The sequence below is a fragment of the Taudactylus pleione genome, unplaced genomic scaffold (genome assembly GCF_031769625.1).
Source record: "Taudactylus pleione unplaced genomic scaffold, aTauple2 ptg000186l, whole genome shotgun sequence".
NCBI lineage: Eukaryota > Metazoa > Chordata > Amphibia > Anura > Myobatrachidae > Taudactylus > Taudactylus pleione.
In genome coordinates this window covers 2,656,452-2,678,220 of record NW_028284588.1, presented here as the reverse complement: position 1 = coordinate 2,678,220, position 21,769 = coordinate 2,656,452, and the positions used below count along the sequence as shown (strand labels likewise).

Below are 21,769 nucleotides of genomic sequence, written 5' to 3'. Positions count from 1 at the left end.
TTTCACCTAAGGAGCTAATTGCACCCAAAAGAGCTATATACATTTATTATACAATGTTTTTGTCTCTATATGTGTTATATGGTACCTACTGCTTGTTGGGCATACTACTATTATCAATTATATTGTTTTGCTTTTTAACTTCTTTTCCGATTTTTTTTTATTCATATATATTTTTTTATATCAAAATGCTTCATTAACTAACATTAACCCTAACCCTAACCCTCTCCCTAGTGCCTAACCCCTAACCCTAATACTCACCGTCGGTTTATCAGGAGTCTGGAGCCGGGATTCAGACTGCTGTCGGGATTCCAGCACCGGAATTCTGACCGCTGGCATCCTGACCGTCAGGATGCCAACTACATCCCTTCGTGTGTACACACCCACCGATGCACTACAGATATATAGCCCGTTAAATAGAATGGGTGATATACTTTATCTTTCAGTGTGTACCCTGCATTAGAATGTACTGATGGTTTCATCATCATCCTCACATATCTGGGGATGGGTCTCCGGGCACTTAACCCGAGAGCTAAAACCTTACAGTAAGAACCACAGCTAATTTAATTCCCCCTTTTGGATTACATATCTGGCAAAGTACTACACGTGGAAAAACACCCTTACTAGAGTCAGCTAACATTTGCCCAAAACCATTCAGTCTCTCCAGATGTAATAGGAAGCAAGTGTATGATACACACAAATTCAGTTTTGTAATCATGCACACTGCTAAAATGTAAATATTTACTCCATAAAGATGGATGTGTGCAGATCTCTAAAATATATTCTACATGTATAGTTTGAATGTTGTTTATTATTATTATTGAATAAGAAGCAAGCTCATACATTAATAAACCCTTATATTTTTTGAATGCTAAGAAAATGTACACTAGTAAAAATAACCGCTAAAAGCACCCACAATTATTTTCTACTCATAAAAGCTTTTTTTTAACCTTATAAAAAAAATTTTACATTCATGACTATATATATCCCTAATTTCAGCATTTGAACAATTACTCCCAAACCGACCTTGTGTTTAACCGAGAAGAACCCATACGTCATGTCTGCGTGAAGGCAATGGCTCAGTTGCCACGGCAATAACTTGTGACTTAACAGATCCTGTTGTAGGTTGATGACCTGTTCAGTATAACCTTGAGAAAGACTTTAATTCAGCACTAATTGTAGCTTATACCTGCAACAGTAAGTTATATAGTCAACTATTTTACCGGTACTAGCATATTATGCTTGTTGTTAGTGGGCTTGAGCATTTGATCAAATACAATGGAACAACATGATTCAAAACTGAAATAACAAAGCATTGCACAAATCATTAGAACATCCAATTGATTCCATATACTGTACCAATATTAAATTGCAGGCTCATTAAAAAGCATTCATTGTGTCTGTCACTCTCCTGTTTTCATTGCTGTGTACATGCATTTTCTTGATGCAAAAGAATCACTGGTGATGAGATAAGATACAGACCAGCTTATTTATGAACTGTGCCACTGTATTACAGGCATCTCTTTTAGCTGAGCTATAATACAGCATTTTACTATAAGACTAATTAACAACACTGTGCATTCTTAAATGCATGTTCTTGTCTCAGCACTAAGGAACACATTACTAATTCATAAGTACATGTTAAAAGTGAAATTCATGGACTCTCATTAATAGCAGCTGTGTATGAAGCATCAAGAAGCCACATTATTACTGGTACACAACTGCCTCCTTATGATTGAAGTTTGGACCTTAGTGAATGAAAGGAGGAATACAAACTACATAGTACAGGCTGTGATGCAGCACTGAATTGTTAGTGCTGTCCTGTTCTGCTAGCTAGACCATTGTTTATTATCACCAGTACCAAGGTTAACTTATTTCAATACCGACACAGAATATGGGTCAGCAGGGTCAGAAACTGAGTGTTTGGTAATATTTGACAGAGAATGGAAGCTGTAACCTTTTCATTGCCGGCAATCAGAGGAGACTGATGACAGCACTTGGAAGATCTCACGTCTTTCTATTTCCTCACAGCAGCCCCCTGAGATGATGCAGAATAGCTGCAGACCCAGCGATTTAGGATGCAGCACAGCTACATAGAACATACAGGGAGAGGGGGCGACAGGAGGAGAGGACGGGGCATAGATAGATGACGTCCTACAATAATGGGTGTTACCAGTACATTAATCGTAGGGATTTTAATTGTAAAGTAGCCAGTGGTGTGTTTGCCTTGCCTGCTGCTTACATGTGAGCTGCAGTGCTCCTTCCCCCTCCTCCTCCCACCTCCACAGCAGACCTCCCCCCTCTTTTGTGAGGTCTGCAGATAAGAGACAGAAGGGATAGGGCTGGCAGGCGATCAGTACTCTCTCACTGCACCACAAGGAGGTAAAAAAGAGGAGGAAAAGATATTAGGACACTGCAGGCAAAGGAGAAAGAGATTACCTACTGCATACGGACATCAGGAGAGCAGCAGCCTGAGCACAGCGTGTATGCATGGGCTGGTCTGCACAGAAAGAACCGGCCACCTCCATAGAGGGATGATCTGCTGATGGTTATGAGGAGGAAAACATTTCCAGATTTGTAGCAAGCTGCATCGTTACTAAACTGAATGGGAATTAACATAAGCAGAGCAATACAAGCCAGCAGCCTTCTCAGGCTCATCCACTTTCTCCAGCGTTCATGAATCGGCCACTCAGTATTATTACTACTACGCTGCTTTTCTTGTGTTTACTGACTGAGATTGTCATTCATCGAATTGAAGGAGAAGGGATTAGGCACCCACTCTGATGTGGCTGCTACTGCTGCATCCCAAGCTGTGATCTAACTTGTAGGAGGACTTCGGTGTATTAGTGGCTGTACAGAGGGCAGTCAGTGGCTCTACATCGTGAGCTCTGCGCATATCACCAGCCTCCTGCAATAGTGCAAGGGGAGCAGATTGTCGCTATAGGCGAGAGACCTGGGAAAATGGCCACTCTGCTGCGGAAAATAGGACTGATTCGTCTTCACGACAGAGATACAGAAGACCCCAAGCACTATCATCACCACCACCGCAACCAGCAGGGATCACTGAAGAACAGCAAGGGGAAGAACAGCAGCAACAAACAGCAAGGTGGCTCAGCAGGAGGAGGAGGGGGTGGTGGTGGTGGGAGTAGTGGTGGGGGCAGCGGCGGATGCTGCAGCAATAACTCCACCACCACATCGGAGGGGATACTTGTCCAGGCTGATAGTAAGGGCAAAAAGACTGAGCAGTGTCAAAAGGACAAGCACTGTACGGCCGGAGGCAAGGAGAAAAATAGTGCCAAAGAAACCAGCACTCCCACCATTAGGAAGGAGTCCAAACAGCAAGGTGTTGGAGGTGGCAGTGGAGTAGTAGGGAACAAGCAAAATGGGGTTTCCTCTTTGCAGCCCCTTGTGCCCCCCAACAGACAGCACTGCACCCAGGTGAGAAGCAGACGTCTGATGAAGGAGCTTCAAGACATCCGCAAGCTCAGCGACCACTTCATCTCCGTGGAGCTGGTGGATGACAGTCTTTATGACTGGAACATCAAGCTGCACCAGGTGGACAAGGACTCCACCCTCTGGCAGGACATGAAGGAGACTAACACAGAGTACATCTTGCTGAACCTTACCTTTCCGGACAACTTTCCCTTCTCACCACCTTTTATGAGGGTGCTGAGCCCCAGGTTGGAGAATGGTTATGTGCTGGATGGGGGAGCTATCTGCATGGAGCTTCTCACCCCCAGGGGATGGTCCAGTGCCTACACGGTGGAGGCAGTCATGAGGCAGTTCGCAGCCAGTCTGGTTAAGGGCCAGGTAAGCATGGGCTAACGTCTATCAGATTCTGGGATTGACAGTACAGGTACAGTGTCTTTGCTCACTGATCCAGAACATCTAATTTATTATGCATGTATGTATATATTTTCATGTTTGCCAGTGAAGTCATATTTAATTATGTATATTGTATAATGCAATGTGGCACATTAAACAGGCAAGAATGACTGAAAATTTAAAACAAGTGATGATTGTTGCATATCATCAGACTATAACATCAAAGGAAAAAAAATACATAGCCTTTTATTTCCAACATAACCTTTTGCTAATAATAAAACATGATGGGTATTTAAAAGTACTAATGGTAACTCAAAAATATTCAATATAAACCCCCTCATAAAATAGATGTAGATCCTGTCACTTTGGAAAATAAATCAGTCTTCTGTGCAAATGAGATAGTGGTTCTTTCATTGTTCTCAAATAGTCACTATGAGCTTCAGGAGATTGTGAGGATTTTAATTAGCCAATGACCATTTGCTGACCTCAGATTTTCATTTACTGTCTATCTGCAGTTCTATGTTATTTTCAGATAACATCTGCTTGTAGGGTTAGGGTTATAGAGCCCTAAGGAATACAGAATAATCAAACACACTTCTCCACTATGAAGCTTTGTATGATTAATGCAATTATAAGCCATATCAATGTGTATTGAAATAAATATTTAATGCACTTGCTAATTTTAAATAAATAAATCAGTGCAATTTTAAATAGTGTTGGCAGCAAAAAGACATTATTGTTATTGTTAAATTATTGTTAATAGAAGTTCACAACAGTAATATATTTAATGATAGTAAAAATTATTGCAAGTTCTCAAAACCAGATTAATTAATTATATACATTTTATTACCTTGGTGAATAGGAATTGTGTTGATCAAAAAAGTAAGATGATATTCTTGCTAAAATTGTCATATAAACCCTCAACACTAAGGTAGTCTAGGTAGGATTTGATACGTCTTGACTTCTTCCCATTGTAACAATAAAATAATATATAAATGTAGCCTTTTTGCAGTAGGTTGTATGCATTTTACACTATAATCATGACTTGCTGAATAGTATTTTGCAAATAATCAAATACTCTTCATTGGTGTCCTTTGCATGAATATATTGAATCAATCAATAACAGTTCTCTACTAATATATTGTCAGCTTTTTGCACACATTTCACATATCTTCCATCTGCTGCTCTATCTCTGCATTATTGATTCTATACTACTATTTGAGCATGTTGTGTGTTAGTTTCTGTCTGTCTGCCTATCTATCTACATGTAAAAAAGTACCCTGAATATAAATAAAAACTATATATATATATATATATATATATATATAATGTGTGATCCCCAGTCTTCCACATGACATTAAATCCTCCATGGGCCCATGTTGCATTAATCACCACTACCATCATCCAATAAATAAGAAAATAAGATTGACGTCACCATGCTCATGACCTAATGGCGTTTTACCTTGTTGACTCTTATATTGGGAGTTACTGGGCTCCATTACATAGTAAAACTGCAGTTCACCAAAACGGCTGCAGCCATTTGTAGCAACTGCTGACTGGGGACCACACACACAACAAGGAACCAGCATCTGCAGCCCACCACAGTGATGAAGTGGGCTCTGTGTTAATAAGTAACGGGGGCTACTGCACATAAGTGGTCTGCAACAAAACAGCAAGCAAGGCATAGGGAACTGGAACAATTCTTCCCCCCTCAGAAATGCCTGCCTAAGTTGCAGGCAGTGAGTAGTGCCATAAAGAAATAGGGCTAGGGCTTAGATAGGAGCTAAGTGGGAAAAAAAGATGCACCACCTGGCAGCCCCTTGGTCAGACAATAACAAGTGCATGCCCACAGAAGCACTGTTGTAGGAAGAACAATACAGAAAGGAAGGGGGGGAGACAATGATAGGGGGCTGACCCACAGCACAAAGCACATAAAGGTATCAATTAGCCATACGATCACAGCAGTGCGAGTAGTGGCGGTATGGCATACCACTGTATACCGACGACTGTGATTGGTATTCCCTGTACCACAACCACACCAGAGTAAACCGACTGTCATGGTCCAACTCTATAAATTAACAGAAATGTAATTGTACTAATTCATTATCAATGACATTCTACAGAATGGAGAAACAAAAGTGGAACTTGTAAACTGTATCACCCAAACTGTCGATCGTAGTAGCTCCCAGCTGAAGGGTGAATTAGCAGGAATGACTTCTGCTAGGGGCTACTGTCAAGAACTTGTCTTAGTGGGGTCATACTGTATGGTTAAAGAGTGTGTTGAGTAAAAATATTTTATACAGATTTTTATTATATTACATTTATTATATTAAAACATTGAATTGAATACTACACAATGAGTGGCCATTGGCCGTCTTTCTTGGGTGCATCTGCTGGTACGAGGGTCTATTTATAGTATCCAATGATTGAAGGTCAATGATTGAAGGTGTCTGCTATTCATCTGGTTCAATTCAAAGAAAGGATATACATTGTTTTGAAGAGATTTGGATCATCAGATATTTCAGATAAAAATACATTTCCAGATTTTATTGTGTACGCATAATTATTGACTTTCAATTGAATTTCTTAAATTATCTAACTCCTTCTCTATAGGCCCCCTCTTGATGTTTGTCTTGTAAATGTACATATCGGTATACACAATATGCGAGTAAAATGTATAAAATGGTATTAATACCCCGATCATTATATACAAAACTGTCATATTATTTTCATAGCACTAGTTGATATATACTGTATTTGGTTTATAAAAGAAAGTAAACCCTGATGTTAAAAGTATAAGAAAAGCATTTAAGTGTATCACAACCCTAATGATTAAACGTGCATATAAAATACAAATATCATATTATACATCTACTGATGTAGGAAACTTCAAACTAAGGGCCTGATTCAGATCCGATCGCAAGAGCTGAGCGCTCGCAACCGGGTCGATGGTGGACCACTGCTCACGCGCGGCGTGCGCACTGCGACAGCTCGCCCCATTTTGTAGGCCTGGCGGGGGGGGTGACTTCACAAACGGAGGTGTTCCCATACGAACGCCTGCCATTTGTGGGTGGCCCCACTGGGAAGTGGGAGAGCTTCCGGCTCTATTTTTTGCTAGAAGCTCTCTGGGGCTTGCGGCCACGAGACCCTACCACAAGGGTCTCGTCGCAAGCCCGATGGTCGCGATGGTCTTGACCATCATCATGGCCGCTTGCTATAGCTGTGGGTGGCCACCCACAGTTATGCGAGCAGCCAGTAGGCCGCTCCTTAAAAAAACAGCGCCTGCCCTGATTCACAGCGAGCGCTCGCTTTTTGTGAGAGCCTCTGAATCAGGCCCCAACATCCAATACATAACATGGCATTAATTTAAACATCTATTGAAAGCCCACCACATCTGTGTATTATACTGAATATCTACCAACAAGCCACTTATTCCTCAGACCTGTGGGCTTGCTTTTTGGAAATGTTCTGAGAAAAAGGGAAGATTAATGTCTATTCCCAATTGTAAAACGCAAAGGAATATTTTATCTCGTTATACAGTCAGGTGCATAAATATTGGGACATTGACAGAATTTTCATATTTTGGCCTCTATTCACCACCACAGTGGCTTTGAAATGAAACAAACAAGATGTGCTTTAACTGCAGACTTTCAGATTTAATTTGAGGGTAATTACATCCAAATCAGGTGAACTGTGTAGGAATTACAACAGTTTCTATATGTGCCTCCCACTTTTTAAGGGGCCAAAAGTAATGGGACTATCAACTCAAAAGCTATTTCATGGACAGGTGTGGGCTATTCCCTCGTTATTTTATTATCAATTAAGCAGGTAAAAGGTCTGGAGTTGATTCTAGGTGTGACATTTGCATTTGGAATCAGTTGCTGTCGACTCTCAATATGAGATCCAAAGAGCTGTCACTATCAATGAAGCAAGCCATCATTAGGCTGAAAAATCAAAACAAACCCATCAGAGAGATAGCAAAAACATCAGGTGTGGCCACATCAACTGTTTGGAACAGTCTTAAAAAGAAAGAACGCACTGGAGAGCTCAGCAACACCAAAAGACGCGGAAGACCACGGAAAACAACTGTGGTGGATGACAGAAGAATTATTTCCCCGGTGAAGAAAAACCCCTTCACAACAGTTGGCCAAATCAAGAACACTCTCCAGGAGGGAGGTGTATATGTATCAAAGTAAACAATCAAGAGAAGACTTCACAAGAGTGAATATAGAGGGTTCACCACAAGATGTAAACCATTTGTGAGCCACAGAAACAGGAAGACCAGATTAGAGTTTGCCAAACAACATCTAAAAAAGCCATTACAGTTCTGGAACAACATCCTATGGACAGATGAGACAAAGATCAAGTTGTACCAGAGTGATGGGAAGAGAAGAGTATGGAGATGGAAAGGAACTGCTCATGATCCAAAACATACCACCTCATCAGTGAAGCATGGTGGTGGTAGTGTCATGGCGTGGGCATGTATGGCTGCCAATGGAACTGGTTCCCTTGTATTTATTGATGATGTGACTGCTGACAAAAGCAGCAGAATTAATTCTGAAGTGTTTCGGGCAATATTATATGCTCATATTCAGTCAAATGCTTCAGAACTCATTGGATGGCGCTTCACAGTGCAGATGGACAATGACCCGAAGCATACTGCAAAAGCAACCAAAGAGTTTTTTAAGGCTAAAAAGTGGAATGTTATGCAATGGCCAAGTCAATCCTCTGATCTGAATCCGATTGAGCATGCATTTCACTTGATGAAGACAAAACTTAAGGGAAAATGCCCCAAGAACAAGCAGGAACTGAAGACATTTGCAGTAGAGGCCTGGCAGAGCATAACCAGGGATGAAACCCAGCATCTGGTGATGTGTATGCGTTCCAGACTTCAGGCTGTAATTGCCTGCAAAGGATTTGCAACAAAGTATTAAAAAGTGAAAGTTCGATTTAGGATTGTTTCGTTTGTCCCATTACTTTTGGTCCCTTAAAAAGTGGGAGGCACATATAGAAACTGTTGTAATTCCTACACCGTTCACCTGATTTGGATGTAATTACCCTCAAATTAAATCTGAAAGTCTGCAGTTAAAGCACATCTTGTTTGTTTCATTTCAAAGCCATTGTGGTGGTGAATAGAGGCCAAAATATTAAAATTCTGTCAATGTCCCAATATTTATGCACCTGACTGTGTGTATATATATATATATATATATATATATATATATATATACACATATATATATTATAAGCTGGGTCTGCAATTGGTGGAGCTTTGGAAAGAAGGTGGTGGGGTTGATGCTTGTTGCTTGTCACATACCATGCTCTGCCCCATTACACCCCATTCCTGCACCGTTCTGCCCCCCGATCTCAAACTTACCCCTGGCTGCAGTTTAGGTCCTCCTATTCTGTGGTGATAGGTCTGTCCAGGCTCTAGCAGAAGCCACAAGAGGGGCCCAGGCTCCCACTATATATAATATATATTTATACACATTTCCTGTGCTCAAAAGTCTTTTGACAAATGGTGTTCTCCAAATTTCTTTATTATTCCACATTGTCAACAAATGCTGCTGATCATTTTATAGACTTAGTATAAAATAACAAGAATTTTTAACAAAATTGGTCACTGCACATTCATCGTGTGTAAAATACAATATCCTGAGGCTCATAAGTGTTTCCACAGTACAAGACATTTAATAAAATTTGTAGCTTGCAACAAAATAACATCCTAAAACAGGATATTTCAAGACAACAGCACTAGTACTCTGTTGCAAAACTATTTGCTGTTACCACAACCTGGTACCGTCAGTGCACAGATAAAACAAGATTGAGAAATATTTGTGCATTCACTTTGGAAAAAAGTGTCCTGGTCTGAGTATTAATTGTCGATATGGGGAAGAAGTGTTATGAGCGCATGTTATGTGCGCTGATAACGCTTTTCCCCCATGTATTATTGTGGGCTATGCGCCCCTGTCATTATCGACACTGCTATCTACTAGATAGCAGCGCCAGTGTGCTGGGCAATGTAAAAATAGCCACTGGCACTGACAGTTACGACAGCTGCAGCTATCGATATCGACAGCTGTCATTGCCCCATCACCACAGCTAAGACAGCACTATCCCAGGAAGGGGGAGACAGCGCATCATCACTAGGCTGATGTACTGTGTGCTCAGGCAGGGATTGCTGGAGGGGGGAGTTTTCATACCGTTTAACACATCTCATCGATAGTGCTTCTTGGTCCGCCTTCAGTAGATAGGCGAAGCAGGAAGAGTTATAGCGGCATGATTTGTGCCACTAAAGTATCTACCACTTTGTCTTGTTGTTGGAAGATCTATTTTATTGGCATGTTCTTTTACACAAATGGCAGCATTTGTGTATCTAAGAGTTCTCTGTAAACAAACCAATATGATACCCTCTAGAGGCGAGGGACATACTTTGTTCCATTGGGGGACACTCTTGTCACTCCATAACACCTTGGACCAATCAGTGGCCAAATAGTTGAGGTGCTCCTTGGCAAAAGCAACACTTGCTCTCCTATTCTTGCACTGATAAAATGCTTCTTGCTCCGATGGTGACTCAGTAAACCGTGATGCTTCAGTCAACATTTTACAATTGACACATGGATACTTACTTTATGCTTTTTATGTAAATCTTAGGCTATTTGCTGCACAGATCAGTCAAACCCTCCAGAGATGATTCCAAACATTGACTATTTGATGCAAGATGCCAAAATAGTGTGCATTGCTTTCTTGACCATGTGGCCTATGTATCAGGTTGTTTTTTACATAAAGTTATGCAGAAACTACTGCAGGAGACACACAAAAATGCAGGAGATTTCACAAAAATCTCCCGCAAAGTGCTAATTAGCACTTCAGATGGCAGTCCCCATTATTATCATTGTGGACTACAATCTGACCCCTATATACTAAACTCCAAAAAGTGACGCTTTTTCGGAGTTTAGCCCCAGTAGTTTACACCATCAGGTGGTGTAAACTACTGTAAGCCTACGGAGGCTTCAGGTGCAGGAGAGAGATCTTTCAATCACTCCCCTGCAGCCCCCGGACAGTTCCGGAAGCTAACACTGTGCGCATGTGCAGTGTCAGCTTCCCCCAGAGAAGCCTTTCACTTCTGTGAAAGACTTCTACAATTTGCCAGGGATATAACTCACAGGGACAGCGGTTACCACAACCACTGTCCCTGGGAGTTCCTCTTTGCACACAGCAGAGATATTTTCATTAAAAATAAAAATATCCCCGGCAATGTGAATAGATAATAATATTAGTGTATTGACCCCTATATCCCTGCCTTAGAGCATGTATGACAGCCTCCCTTACATTTATTAAGTATTCTTTTCTGCCTGTCCTCACCATACATATCAGGGAATGCCATAACATAGGCTGTGATTAATGTAAACAATGTTCAGTAGAGGCGTAACTTACAAAACATAGCCAGCAAAAGACTTTGACCCATCGCCCAAGGTCTTCTTCCGATAAAGAAAAGTCCTTACCAATATGTTGTGTAGTCTCTGTGATGAGGTGAAATGTGTGTACTTCCCAATATGATTTTGTATGTCAACTCAAAAAGTAAACTAAAAGGCTAAAAATATTGTTGTTTGTAAGAGGTCTGTAAATGATTTCTTTAATAACTGATTTTCTTAACTACGGTACTGACCCTAATCAAGACCTCATAAGGGCTCAAATGTTACTTTAAACAATGTTATCAGTTTTACCAAGCCAATACACAATTTTCATGTTTGAGATTAGGCTAATTTACTACTATTGTACATGTTCATCCAGACACTAATGCTGGGTACACACTGGCCGATCAATTGATCAGCCAATATATCTGCTGGCCGTCGGCCAGTGTGTAGTGGCAATATGTCTGTGAACGACGTCGTTCACAGACATATTACATTGGCTGTGCTGCACAGCCGATGGACAGGTTTGTCTGCAAACATATCTGTCCATCGGCAAGTGTGTACGGGCTGTCTGCAGACCACCCATACACACACAGCGGCGGCTGCGTGGAGGGGGGTGGGACACGCCCCCCCCGGCCGTCGGGACCCACATTCAGAATGATGGCGTTCAGTGTGTATGAACAACCATAATCTGTAGATATATCTGCAGATCACTCGATCTGCAGATATATCGCTATAGTGTGTACCCAGCTAAAGGCTGGGGTCTTTTATTCTAGAGACAGCAGCACACGTGTGTGTGCGCATGTGTCGAGTATACTCATACAAGCAAGTGTATTCAACCTTAGACGGGTGACCTCATCAATAAATTTCATTGTTGTCCAAAGCCTGTCGAATACATCAATGTCAAATTCAAAGGATTTTAAGTATGGATAGAACAATGTTAATATCATGTAATTCAAATAAACTTGTCTGGTGTTTATTTATTTATTTAAATTAACCCCATTTGATTGTTGGCAATGACTGGTTTCTTTCCATTTACTGCAATTATCTATTACATTTTGGCTCAGATCCTGGTGTTCTGTTACAATCACTGGCACATATTAAAGCAATCTCTCTTTCATTCAGAGATCATGTTAAACATCTGATCTGCAGCAGGTATACTTTTCATAATTATCATTAGCAAAACTGTTGTGATAAACTAGCGTTTCCAATTTAAGGTATCAAATAGTTTCTTGTTAACCTCAGCAAATCCTGTCTAAGAGGCTTTACTTGCACATTATTTTTCCATAAAAGTTCAGTCAAAAATTTGTTTATGAGACATTTTGTGTTTATTTGTATCTTTATTTTTTTCACAGAGACAATAGTTGGACCACTGCTATAGTGACTAAATGGTGGCGAATATAGTACTGTAGGAGGCATAATGGAAGTATTCTGTAATATATAAGTATAAATCCCTATAAATCTGTCTACCCACAAGTTATATTACATCAAACCATATAAAACCCCATAAAATGAGGATTAATTTTTAATGAGACTTATTCACCACGGATTTAAGGTATGGATTTGCTGTTTCTTATCTCTGCTCCTAATTATAGTGTAGGGCTAAACAAGTAGGAGGTGGTGTAAATAAATGTTAAATAATCTCTTCAAGTACAGTAAATACATAAGGAAACAGCTGAAAAATAAAATTAAGGTGTAGCTTTTTTCTCGATTACACTAATATAGACCAATCTCTTCTTTTGCATTTGTAGGGGCTGTTTTGCTTTTTGTTACCCTATTTTTGTTTTTCGAATTTTTGTAAGAATGTGACATAATACATTACAAACTCAAGATATTTACCATATCAGCCTACTTTGTTGTTCTTCATTTCCTTGGCTGCCTTTTGCATCTGTCACCTTTTATACCTATGAAACAGAGTTTATCATTTTAATTGTCTTTAGATACAATACAGAATTTATGTGTGGATACAAGCTAATCTCATCTATAGTACATATCATGACCACAACCCTGCTAAGGACAGGACAATAAAACAATGTATTTTGTAAAAGTTGCCATGAAGACATTTATAGGACAATAAATTGTGTGTCTGAAGGTAGAAACCCTTTTCAAGAATAACTGCAATTATATTTTTATATTCATGCTTTATTTGGCTTTTATATTTACAAGGAATAGATGTTTTTATGCATCCTTGATCTTTTTTTATCATATTGTAAAGTAATAATGTATTAGCTTTATAAATATTTCATATGTGAATTACAACTCTCTGCTTGCCAATACAGGTAAAAGCAGCTATATGTTTGCTTTCTTAGAGAGAGGCATGAATACCCTTCATAGCCTGAGGACTCCTTCACAATTATCTTTTTTATGCACTTTTTTTGCGTAAAATTATGTTAAATAAGAGTCAACTGGGCCATTTTCATATGTTCTAAATTTTTTGTGCTGATTATCAAATAGTTCAATGAGACATGACCTATTTATCTGCATTAATGCATCTAGCTCACAAGATTGTATTGGTAAAATGCAACATATGAGTAGTGCATGAAAAACAGCTAAAAAACACATTACTAAAACACATACTTGCCACCTTTAATGATCTTTCCTCCAAATGATAAGTGCGGGTGGCATGGCAAGAAGTTTGTTTTTATTATTGTCTTGCCCCCTGCTACACAATGACGCCAATCATTATGGTCTCACTTACCAATTTGCCCATTTTACTAATGAGGTAGGAGGGATGCAATGTGTGAGGGTGCTCTGCTCTTCCAGAACCCTGGGAGAACTCATTGAAATTCATCATGGACATCCCGGGTAGGTAGGCAAGTATATTAAATATATTAAAAATATATTTTTTCCTGTATTCCAAGCACATTTGTCTGAACAGTGCCTGAATGACAACTTAAAAAAAAAATAATTTATATTTTTTTTAAATATAAATCTAACTCTTAGGTATGTATAGGAAAAAATAAAACTTGACTTTCGTAAAAATGTATTTCATTCAATCTTTATCTTATTTACTGTCTTGCTTGATGTTTTTTGATGGAAACAGCTCTGCTACCAGTTGTGACGGCTGTTTTGTTCACATTTTGAATTCTAAGGCTGGGCACACACCAGGACGACAATCATTGCTCTGATATTTCGTGACTGACTTCACAACTGGGCGGGAATTTAGATGTGCCCTCCCAGTTGAGCTGTCAGTCACCTGCAGCTTCAGCAACAAGTGTACTGGCGGGCGCCTGCACACAGCATGATGCACCAATATATCTGCAGATATATTGGGCATCGGCTGTGCCGCACAGCCAACGCGATATATGTGTGAGATCGTCGTTCACAGACATTTGGTCTGTACACTGGTCAAGGCACACATGATAAATCGCCCATTCAATTGAACGGCCGATATGTCGGCAAGTGTGTACCCAGCTTAAGAGAAGAGGGCATTCTGCCACTGGTTGGTTCCCTTTTATTGTGGCGTATAAATACAATTAATTTTACCACTTCAGAGCAAATAATGACACTCTCTTCCTTAGTAATTAACACGGATGAATAAGGACATCTGCACAATATAACTTTTGCTCAAATGTTTTATTAAGCGTTCACTGTACCATATGTACATTTGGGATCCATATACAACCCAAAATTTGTGTAGCTGGATCAATGCCCAATCTGCCGGTAAACAAATACTGCTAACATACATATGTGTTACTGTAAAATAGTGCTGATAACATACATGTGTGTAAATGTAAAATAACGCTGCTAACATACATAAGTATACGTGTAAAACAGCGCTGCTAACATACATAAGTGTACGTGTAAAATAGAGCTAGTAACATCATACTTGCCGACAATCTGGCTGCTTCTTCCGGGAGGGAGCAGCCAGATCGGCAGAACAGGGGGCGTGGCCGGCAAAAGGGGGCAGGTCCAAACGAGCTGAGGTCGGTTTGCGGGTGTGACAGGGGGTGGGGCCACGTGATCGCGTCATTTTAGCCCCGCCCCCGCTACACAATGCAGAAAAAAGGCATTGCGAAGCAGGGGGCGGGGCAAAAATGACGCAAATCGCGTCAGCGCCCCCCCCCCCCGCTGCGGGGGTTTATCAGGTAATGGGGAGGGGGATTCGGGGGATCGGCGGCAGGCGGGAGGCTTGCCTGCCTTTCCGGGGGGGCGGGAGCTGCACCCGTTTATCGGGAGGCTCCCGCCCGAATCGGGAGGGTAGGCAGCCCTGGGTACCATACATAAGTATATGTGTAAAATAGCGCTGCTAACATACATACGTGTACGTGTAAAATAGAGCTGGTTAAATCACACTTGTCACTTGGCACCTTGTACATATCCCCCAAAGGTCAGTGTAGAGAGAGAAATATTACATACAGGAACTCCCACAATATTTTTTTTTTCAAAAGAAAAATAAGAGTATAAAAACAATACTTAAACATACACTTACCTTGATTTCTTCTTTGACTGTTTTTCTCTGCTTTTCTCTCTCTCCGCTTTCTTTTCTTTTAACTGGGTTCTTCTCCTTATTTCCTTCAGCTCTTCCCCTGCATGTTTTTTTCATCCACTTCCTTTCATACTCAGGGTTCAGCCAAGGGTGGACTTTCAATGGCCCTGCCTATTTGGCAGTCCCATGTCCTAACGGGGATGGGCTATAATAAGCTGCCCTTTAGCTGCTGGTAAACTACACATCCCAGCATGCCTTTTAAGGATGCTTTTGTAGAAAAACTGTGGCAGGCATGTTGGGATGTGTAGTCCCAAAGCTGAAGGGCCGGTTATTTATTTATTTTTAAATAACCAATCATGGTTAAGAATAAGGCTCACAATTTTTGCAACTATTATTTTTATTTTTGGGTGGGGTAGGTATTAATGGGCACCAAATAAATCTGTGTGGGCGGGGTAGTAATCCGGCGTGACAGGGCCAATAGCAGCAGGGTGGCCGTGTCACTCATATAGTAAGCCCCCCCTTCCCCCCCCCGCTGCCACTCGCTTGCTGTGTACGGCCGCCTATGCACGACGAGATGGCCGGGGATGCTAATGCCTAATTGAATATGCACCTACAGGGCTTCCTTAGCCCTGTAGGACAACCAGGAACAGCATGTGACCGCGGCTGCCTCGGAACGCAGCCACGGTGGAAGTAGTGAGCTGCACACTGGTCCACCTCCACAGCCCTTTGCTAGGAGGCGGTGGTCCACGATGCTTGATAATAGAGTGGCCCGGGGGGCACATGGCACCTTGCCCCCCGGCCCAGCCCGCCACTGGATACCGCTTTTGGACCTGCATAGAACTCAGAATCAGGCCCCCAATGTGTAAAGCACAGCATTTATGGGTATTTAAGGTAGACATGAACGGTACGGATTTTGCTTAGTAGAATACAGACTTAAAGAAAAATAAGCCATCAAGTTCAGCTTATCGGTTTTAGCTTTGTTGATACAGGTTATGATAAAACAAAATGCCAGAAAAGTAGTTGCCAATGTAATTTCACAGTGGGAAAAAAATCTTTCCTGTCTTTATTATCTGGTGAATTTTCTGGGTAACCCAACTATTGTTGTTAGACCTGATTTAGATTATCACGTTATTGTGACATTTTCGCAATACCACAATGTATTTTGATCTGCGCATACGCAGAGGTCACACTGCGCATGTTCAGATCCTTACCTGCGTTCTTGCTCTCAGTGCCCCACTGCCAATGGGCATTAGCATAATTTAGCAGTAGCAGCTGCAACAACCTGCTTACAATGTTACTCTGAATCAGGCCCATTATCCTTTATTTTTTGAGGTGCTACAAACCTTCCACAGTGCCATACAGGTTAAATGCAGTAAACACATGACAGATCAGTGATACATCTAACATGACATATCATTGGAAAATAAAGGGCAATAAACTGACAATCTAGGTAGGATGCAGACTAGAGACAAGGGATGGGGACTCATTATTTCTCAGCAGACAAGTGGAGGTGAATCAAAGGGAGAAGAAGTCTGATCAGCACTTGATGAACCTGTACCCAATAAATATAGTTGAACCTCTTGCATTGCAACATGGTTTGTCCAGGTGCACAATTACTGGCTTTTTTTTGCTTTGCCCTCACCTCAGAATCAGATCCTAAGTTCATTGTTACATATACTCCTACATATGTGCTGAGTCAGGGTTGAGTTGGGTATTGAAGGAGGCTTAAGCTTGGTACACATCTGGGCGACATAACCACCAAACCCAGGGATCAGCACAGCCAGAGGGCCAGATTGGTAAGACAATACACACTTACCAATCTGCCACTCGATGTGGCTGCACTGACATCACAACCAAGCAGGCATTTAAATGAGATACAATCATAATGCCGACGGCCGGGAAACCGTCTGACTAAATCCCGGCGTCGAAATACCAATGCGGGACTAAAGACAGGTGTATAAATCCCGAAGCTCGTCCATATCCCGAAATTGTAATCTAAACAGGCAGCTTCCTGAACGAAGGCAAGCCGGGCAGTGTTAACGCTTAGCCGCGAAGGGGAGGGTTAGGTTTAGGGTCCCCTGGGGGGACTTAAGGTTAGGCACCACCCCAGGAGGGTTAGGGTGCGGGAAGTGGGGGTTAGGTTTAGGCACCACTGAGGGGAGGTTAGGGTTAGGCACCACCCCGGGAGGGTTAGGTTTAGGGTGCGGGGAGTGGGGGTTAAGTTTAGGCATCCCCTGGGAGGCGGTTAGGGCTTGGCTCCACTGGGGGGAGGTTAGGGTTAGGCACCACTAAGGGAGGGGGGGTTAGGGTACTTACCAGCCCTAGTCGGGATCTTCAGCGGTCGGGCTTGCAGCGTCGGGATTTAGTCAGACGGCTTCCCGGCCGTCGGCATTTAATACCCAACCCATTTAAATATGTCTGCCTAGTTGAAATGTCAGTCACCAGCAGTCCCTGAAGCAAGTGTATGGGTCAGTCTGCAGGTCGTCTGTACACACAGCCGTATTGTGGCAATATATCTGCAAGATATATCAGCATCGGCTGTTCTGCAGGACAGATGCAATATGTCTGTGAATTACGTAATTCACAGACATATCGTGTGTACACACCTGCCGATGCACTATACGATATGTCATTAGTCGGCTGATTGAACGACATATTGCATAATGTGTACCAGCCTTAGCTACTAAAAGTAAAAATTAGATGTTAATGGAATTTCCATAATGGTATTATGAGCAATTCCTCTGAAAAGCGTTATACAGTAATTGGCATTTAAATTAGGTGGCAGTGATTTTCATGGCTCACTCCCTTTGTGTTATAAATTATCATTTATTATCTCCAGGAGGCTTGTTAAAAAGGGAATAATAGAACAATATAACACAGCTGAAAAGCCCTACCAAGGCAAGTGGACTACAAGCTGGTGTAGTCTATTGATTGGTAATTGCCCGTCAGGTAATTTAAAAAAAGAATCTTACATTTGATTTAGCGTAATGACATTTCATTTTTAGCTGAACATTGTGGACTTGACTTTTGACTACACTCAAGTTTTACCAGCTAGACTTTAGGAACAGCCAATCATTACTGACTGGATTTCAGTTGGTCTGAAAATGTTTGTATGCAGAGCCAGTATAGGTACCTAAAATGATTTTTCAGTTTGATTCATCACTGCTATTGTAATGCTGTTTGGATACAACACACACAATTAATGTAACCTGCTTTGGGAACGGATGCTAATTAATTTTTATAAATATTTTTCTTTAAATGTTTAATACAACCTTTCACATTTGGACATAGGTGGATTCCTATGATAATTAATCAGTCATCAAAAGTGGATCATCATTAATACAGCACTATACTGTATCTACACGCCGTGCTGAGATTGCTCCTTCATTTAAACTGGTGTCCCTGATGCAGCTTTTGTCACACATACAGCTGAAGGCGCCTGTTTAATGTGGTTGAATACTCAATTTTGACAGCAGTTTAATACATGAGCTGGTGTCATTTACTTGAAGGGTAATAACAATAGTGAAAAATAGGGTCTTCTTAGCTTCACCTTCTCTGAAACAGTGAAGAGTTCCTATTAGACTGCCTGTAATTGATATTATATGTCTTTTAGCAAACCTATTCATTGCTTGCAAGCCTTCTGTGTGCAATTATAGTTCCTTCTGTAACAACTGCTGAGAGTTTTTTTCTTGCACAATATAGCCTTATTGTCAATCATATTTGATATCCCTATAATCAGGGAAATTGTGTGATAAAATTGAGGTATATTTTTGATTGTCACCAATTGTGTGAGGGTAACCATACTTGCCGACTTTTTATATGTCCTCTCTTGGAAAAGCCCGGAGAGAAGACACATTTGGCCACTTCGGGTGGCGGGTCTCCTATGTCATTAGGCCCCGCTCCCGACACGGCAGATTGTGGGACTGTGAGGAGTGCACGGGGCTAAATGATGCAGTTTCACATCAATTAGCCCCGCCACCTCCATATGGAGGCAATAATCTCCTTAACCTCCATATGGAGGCAATAATCTCCTTAACCTCCATATGGAGGCAATAATCTCCTTAACCTGCCCAGTAGGTAAGTATGCATGAGCTCAGTTATGGAAAATGTACATTTTAGCTTAATTTGCACAATTAAATAAAAATATATAAAAACATTATTTTACTATACAGGTATTCCCAATATATATTCATATACTGTACATGCTGAAAAGAGCAATATAAAATTATCTAAATAATAGATTGTGTATGCAACTTATAAGCGGCACAAATGTGAATATTGGTTTAAATACCTTCAACTATTAAAGAGAAGTTATTTTTAAGAGAGCAGGCTTTATGGTAAAACCAGGTTTGGGGGCAGATGTATTATTAATCTTATTTTTCATAGACAAAATTATCACTTTTTATTGTGATGCTAATAAAGTAGTTTTCAGGGCCGTCGAGTCATACAGTGGGCTACTAAGAGGGCATGGCCAAATCCAAGCCCCGTCCAAAAAACTCAATGAAAAACACCATGAGCACCACCGCGAACCAGGAGCATTTTTGCCCTTAGCAGCTAGCCGGGGACCCCATTAGGCTCCTCAAAAAGTCTGGGACCAAGTAATCAGTACCTCCCCCTCTCGACACCCCTGGGCTTCACATCTGACTGTATCAATGTGAATTCTAGTGTATTTTCGTTGAAAAGTCCATTTCCTTGTGAAGTGGGCAAAATGGAAAGAATCTTAATGGCACAATTCCATGATAATCTCATAATTTGGCCTCTTCCCCTATTCAAGGGGGCAGGGGCTAATGACGTGAATAATCCAGGCCCCAGCACTGCCCACCTGCATCTCCTCTCTGGGAGTAAGTTTGGGCAATTTAATTCATATCGGAAAATATAAATTAGCATGAAAACCATGTATAAACTGACGTTATCGCTAAATTTACACAAAAATAGCCTTGATACATCTGCCCCTTACGGTGTAATATGTGATTTGCCTGAAAATTTGTATTCACAATGTAAATACTTTTATGTTCTATTAAGTGACATTGAAGGAACCAACCCTATATTTATTATTTCACCACCATTTGAAAGTATACATATGCAGCTTCCCTATATGGGACCAACATATTGTTGATCTATTTTAATTGATTTTTAATCATGTGTTTTTATTCAAGATATAATTGCTTTTGATTACTTCAACCAAGCCGTATATTGAGTAATATATTGTGTATATATGTTACACTGTTAAACTTTATATGTTTACATCCATGCTATATTTATATGTAGCCTGATTTCCCATTGGATAAGTTTACTCTCTCTAATAGTAAAATTTAGCGCGGTTCAATCATTTCTTTTCTCTCATCTATATATATCTGGGAGGCTGACTACCTCCATTTGAACCAGCAGCTTAGTGACAGCGCCGTACTGATACACCATTATATTATTGTTGTACATCAATATCCATTTTATTACTTTATGTTTCATTACATTTTTACGATTACTTAAGTGTAGGTAAGGCTATGGCTATGGGTCTGTCTCCGGAATTTTACAGGCTCCCTCAGGGCTCTCCAACTTCTGTCAGCCTGCCCGTACACTTAGGACCGCCTCCTCACTCTGCTGCTGTGCAGATTTCACTGCCTCTCTGGTCACTGCTGCTCCAGTTCACTCTGTCCCGGCTTCCTCAGGTAGACAGAGCTGCACTGCATCCATGTCCTCTCTGACCATTACCTCAGAGTCTCCCCCACCTACTGCTGCTCGCTTCCAGCTGTCACATGTCTGACCCCATGACACTGTTTCTGTGACCTGCTCCACAACCTCTCGAGCAGCTGCAGAGGCTGCTAGAAATTGTGGTCTGCTTGTGTAACAGGGTAGCAGGGTATTACAGATATTTTGCTAATAATGTATATGTGGGTGAAGAAGCACCCAAATGACAGTATAATTGATGAGATGGATGTGGCAAAAGCAACTGTGGTAGATTGGTAGACTTTTTGTCGAGAGAAGTGCATGAATGTGTGTTTAGTTATGGGAAGCCAGTATACCCCATGTCCTGAACATATATTTATTTAGTCATACTTGCCTATCCTCCCGGAATGGAGGGGGGCTCCCGAAATTTGGATGGCGC

At 41.1% G+C, this 21,769-nt stretch overlaps 1 protein-coding gene across 1 annotated transcript in view; it reads left to right on the top strand.

Moving 5' to 3' along the window:
- The first annotated feature begins 2,250 nt into the window (after positions 1-2,250).
- Positions 2,251-21,769, top strand: part of UBE2QL1 (ubiquitin conjugating enzyme E2 QL1) — a 61,756-nt gene continuing 42,237 nt past the window's right edge. Inside the window, exon 1 of the mRNA XM_088476337.1 lies at positions 2,251-3,807. Within this exon, the coding sequence (XP_088332463.1) occupies positions 2,959-3,807 (849 nt within the window). The 5' untranslated portion in view covers positions 2,251-2,958. The remainder of the gene's footprint in view (positions 3,808-21,769) is intronic.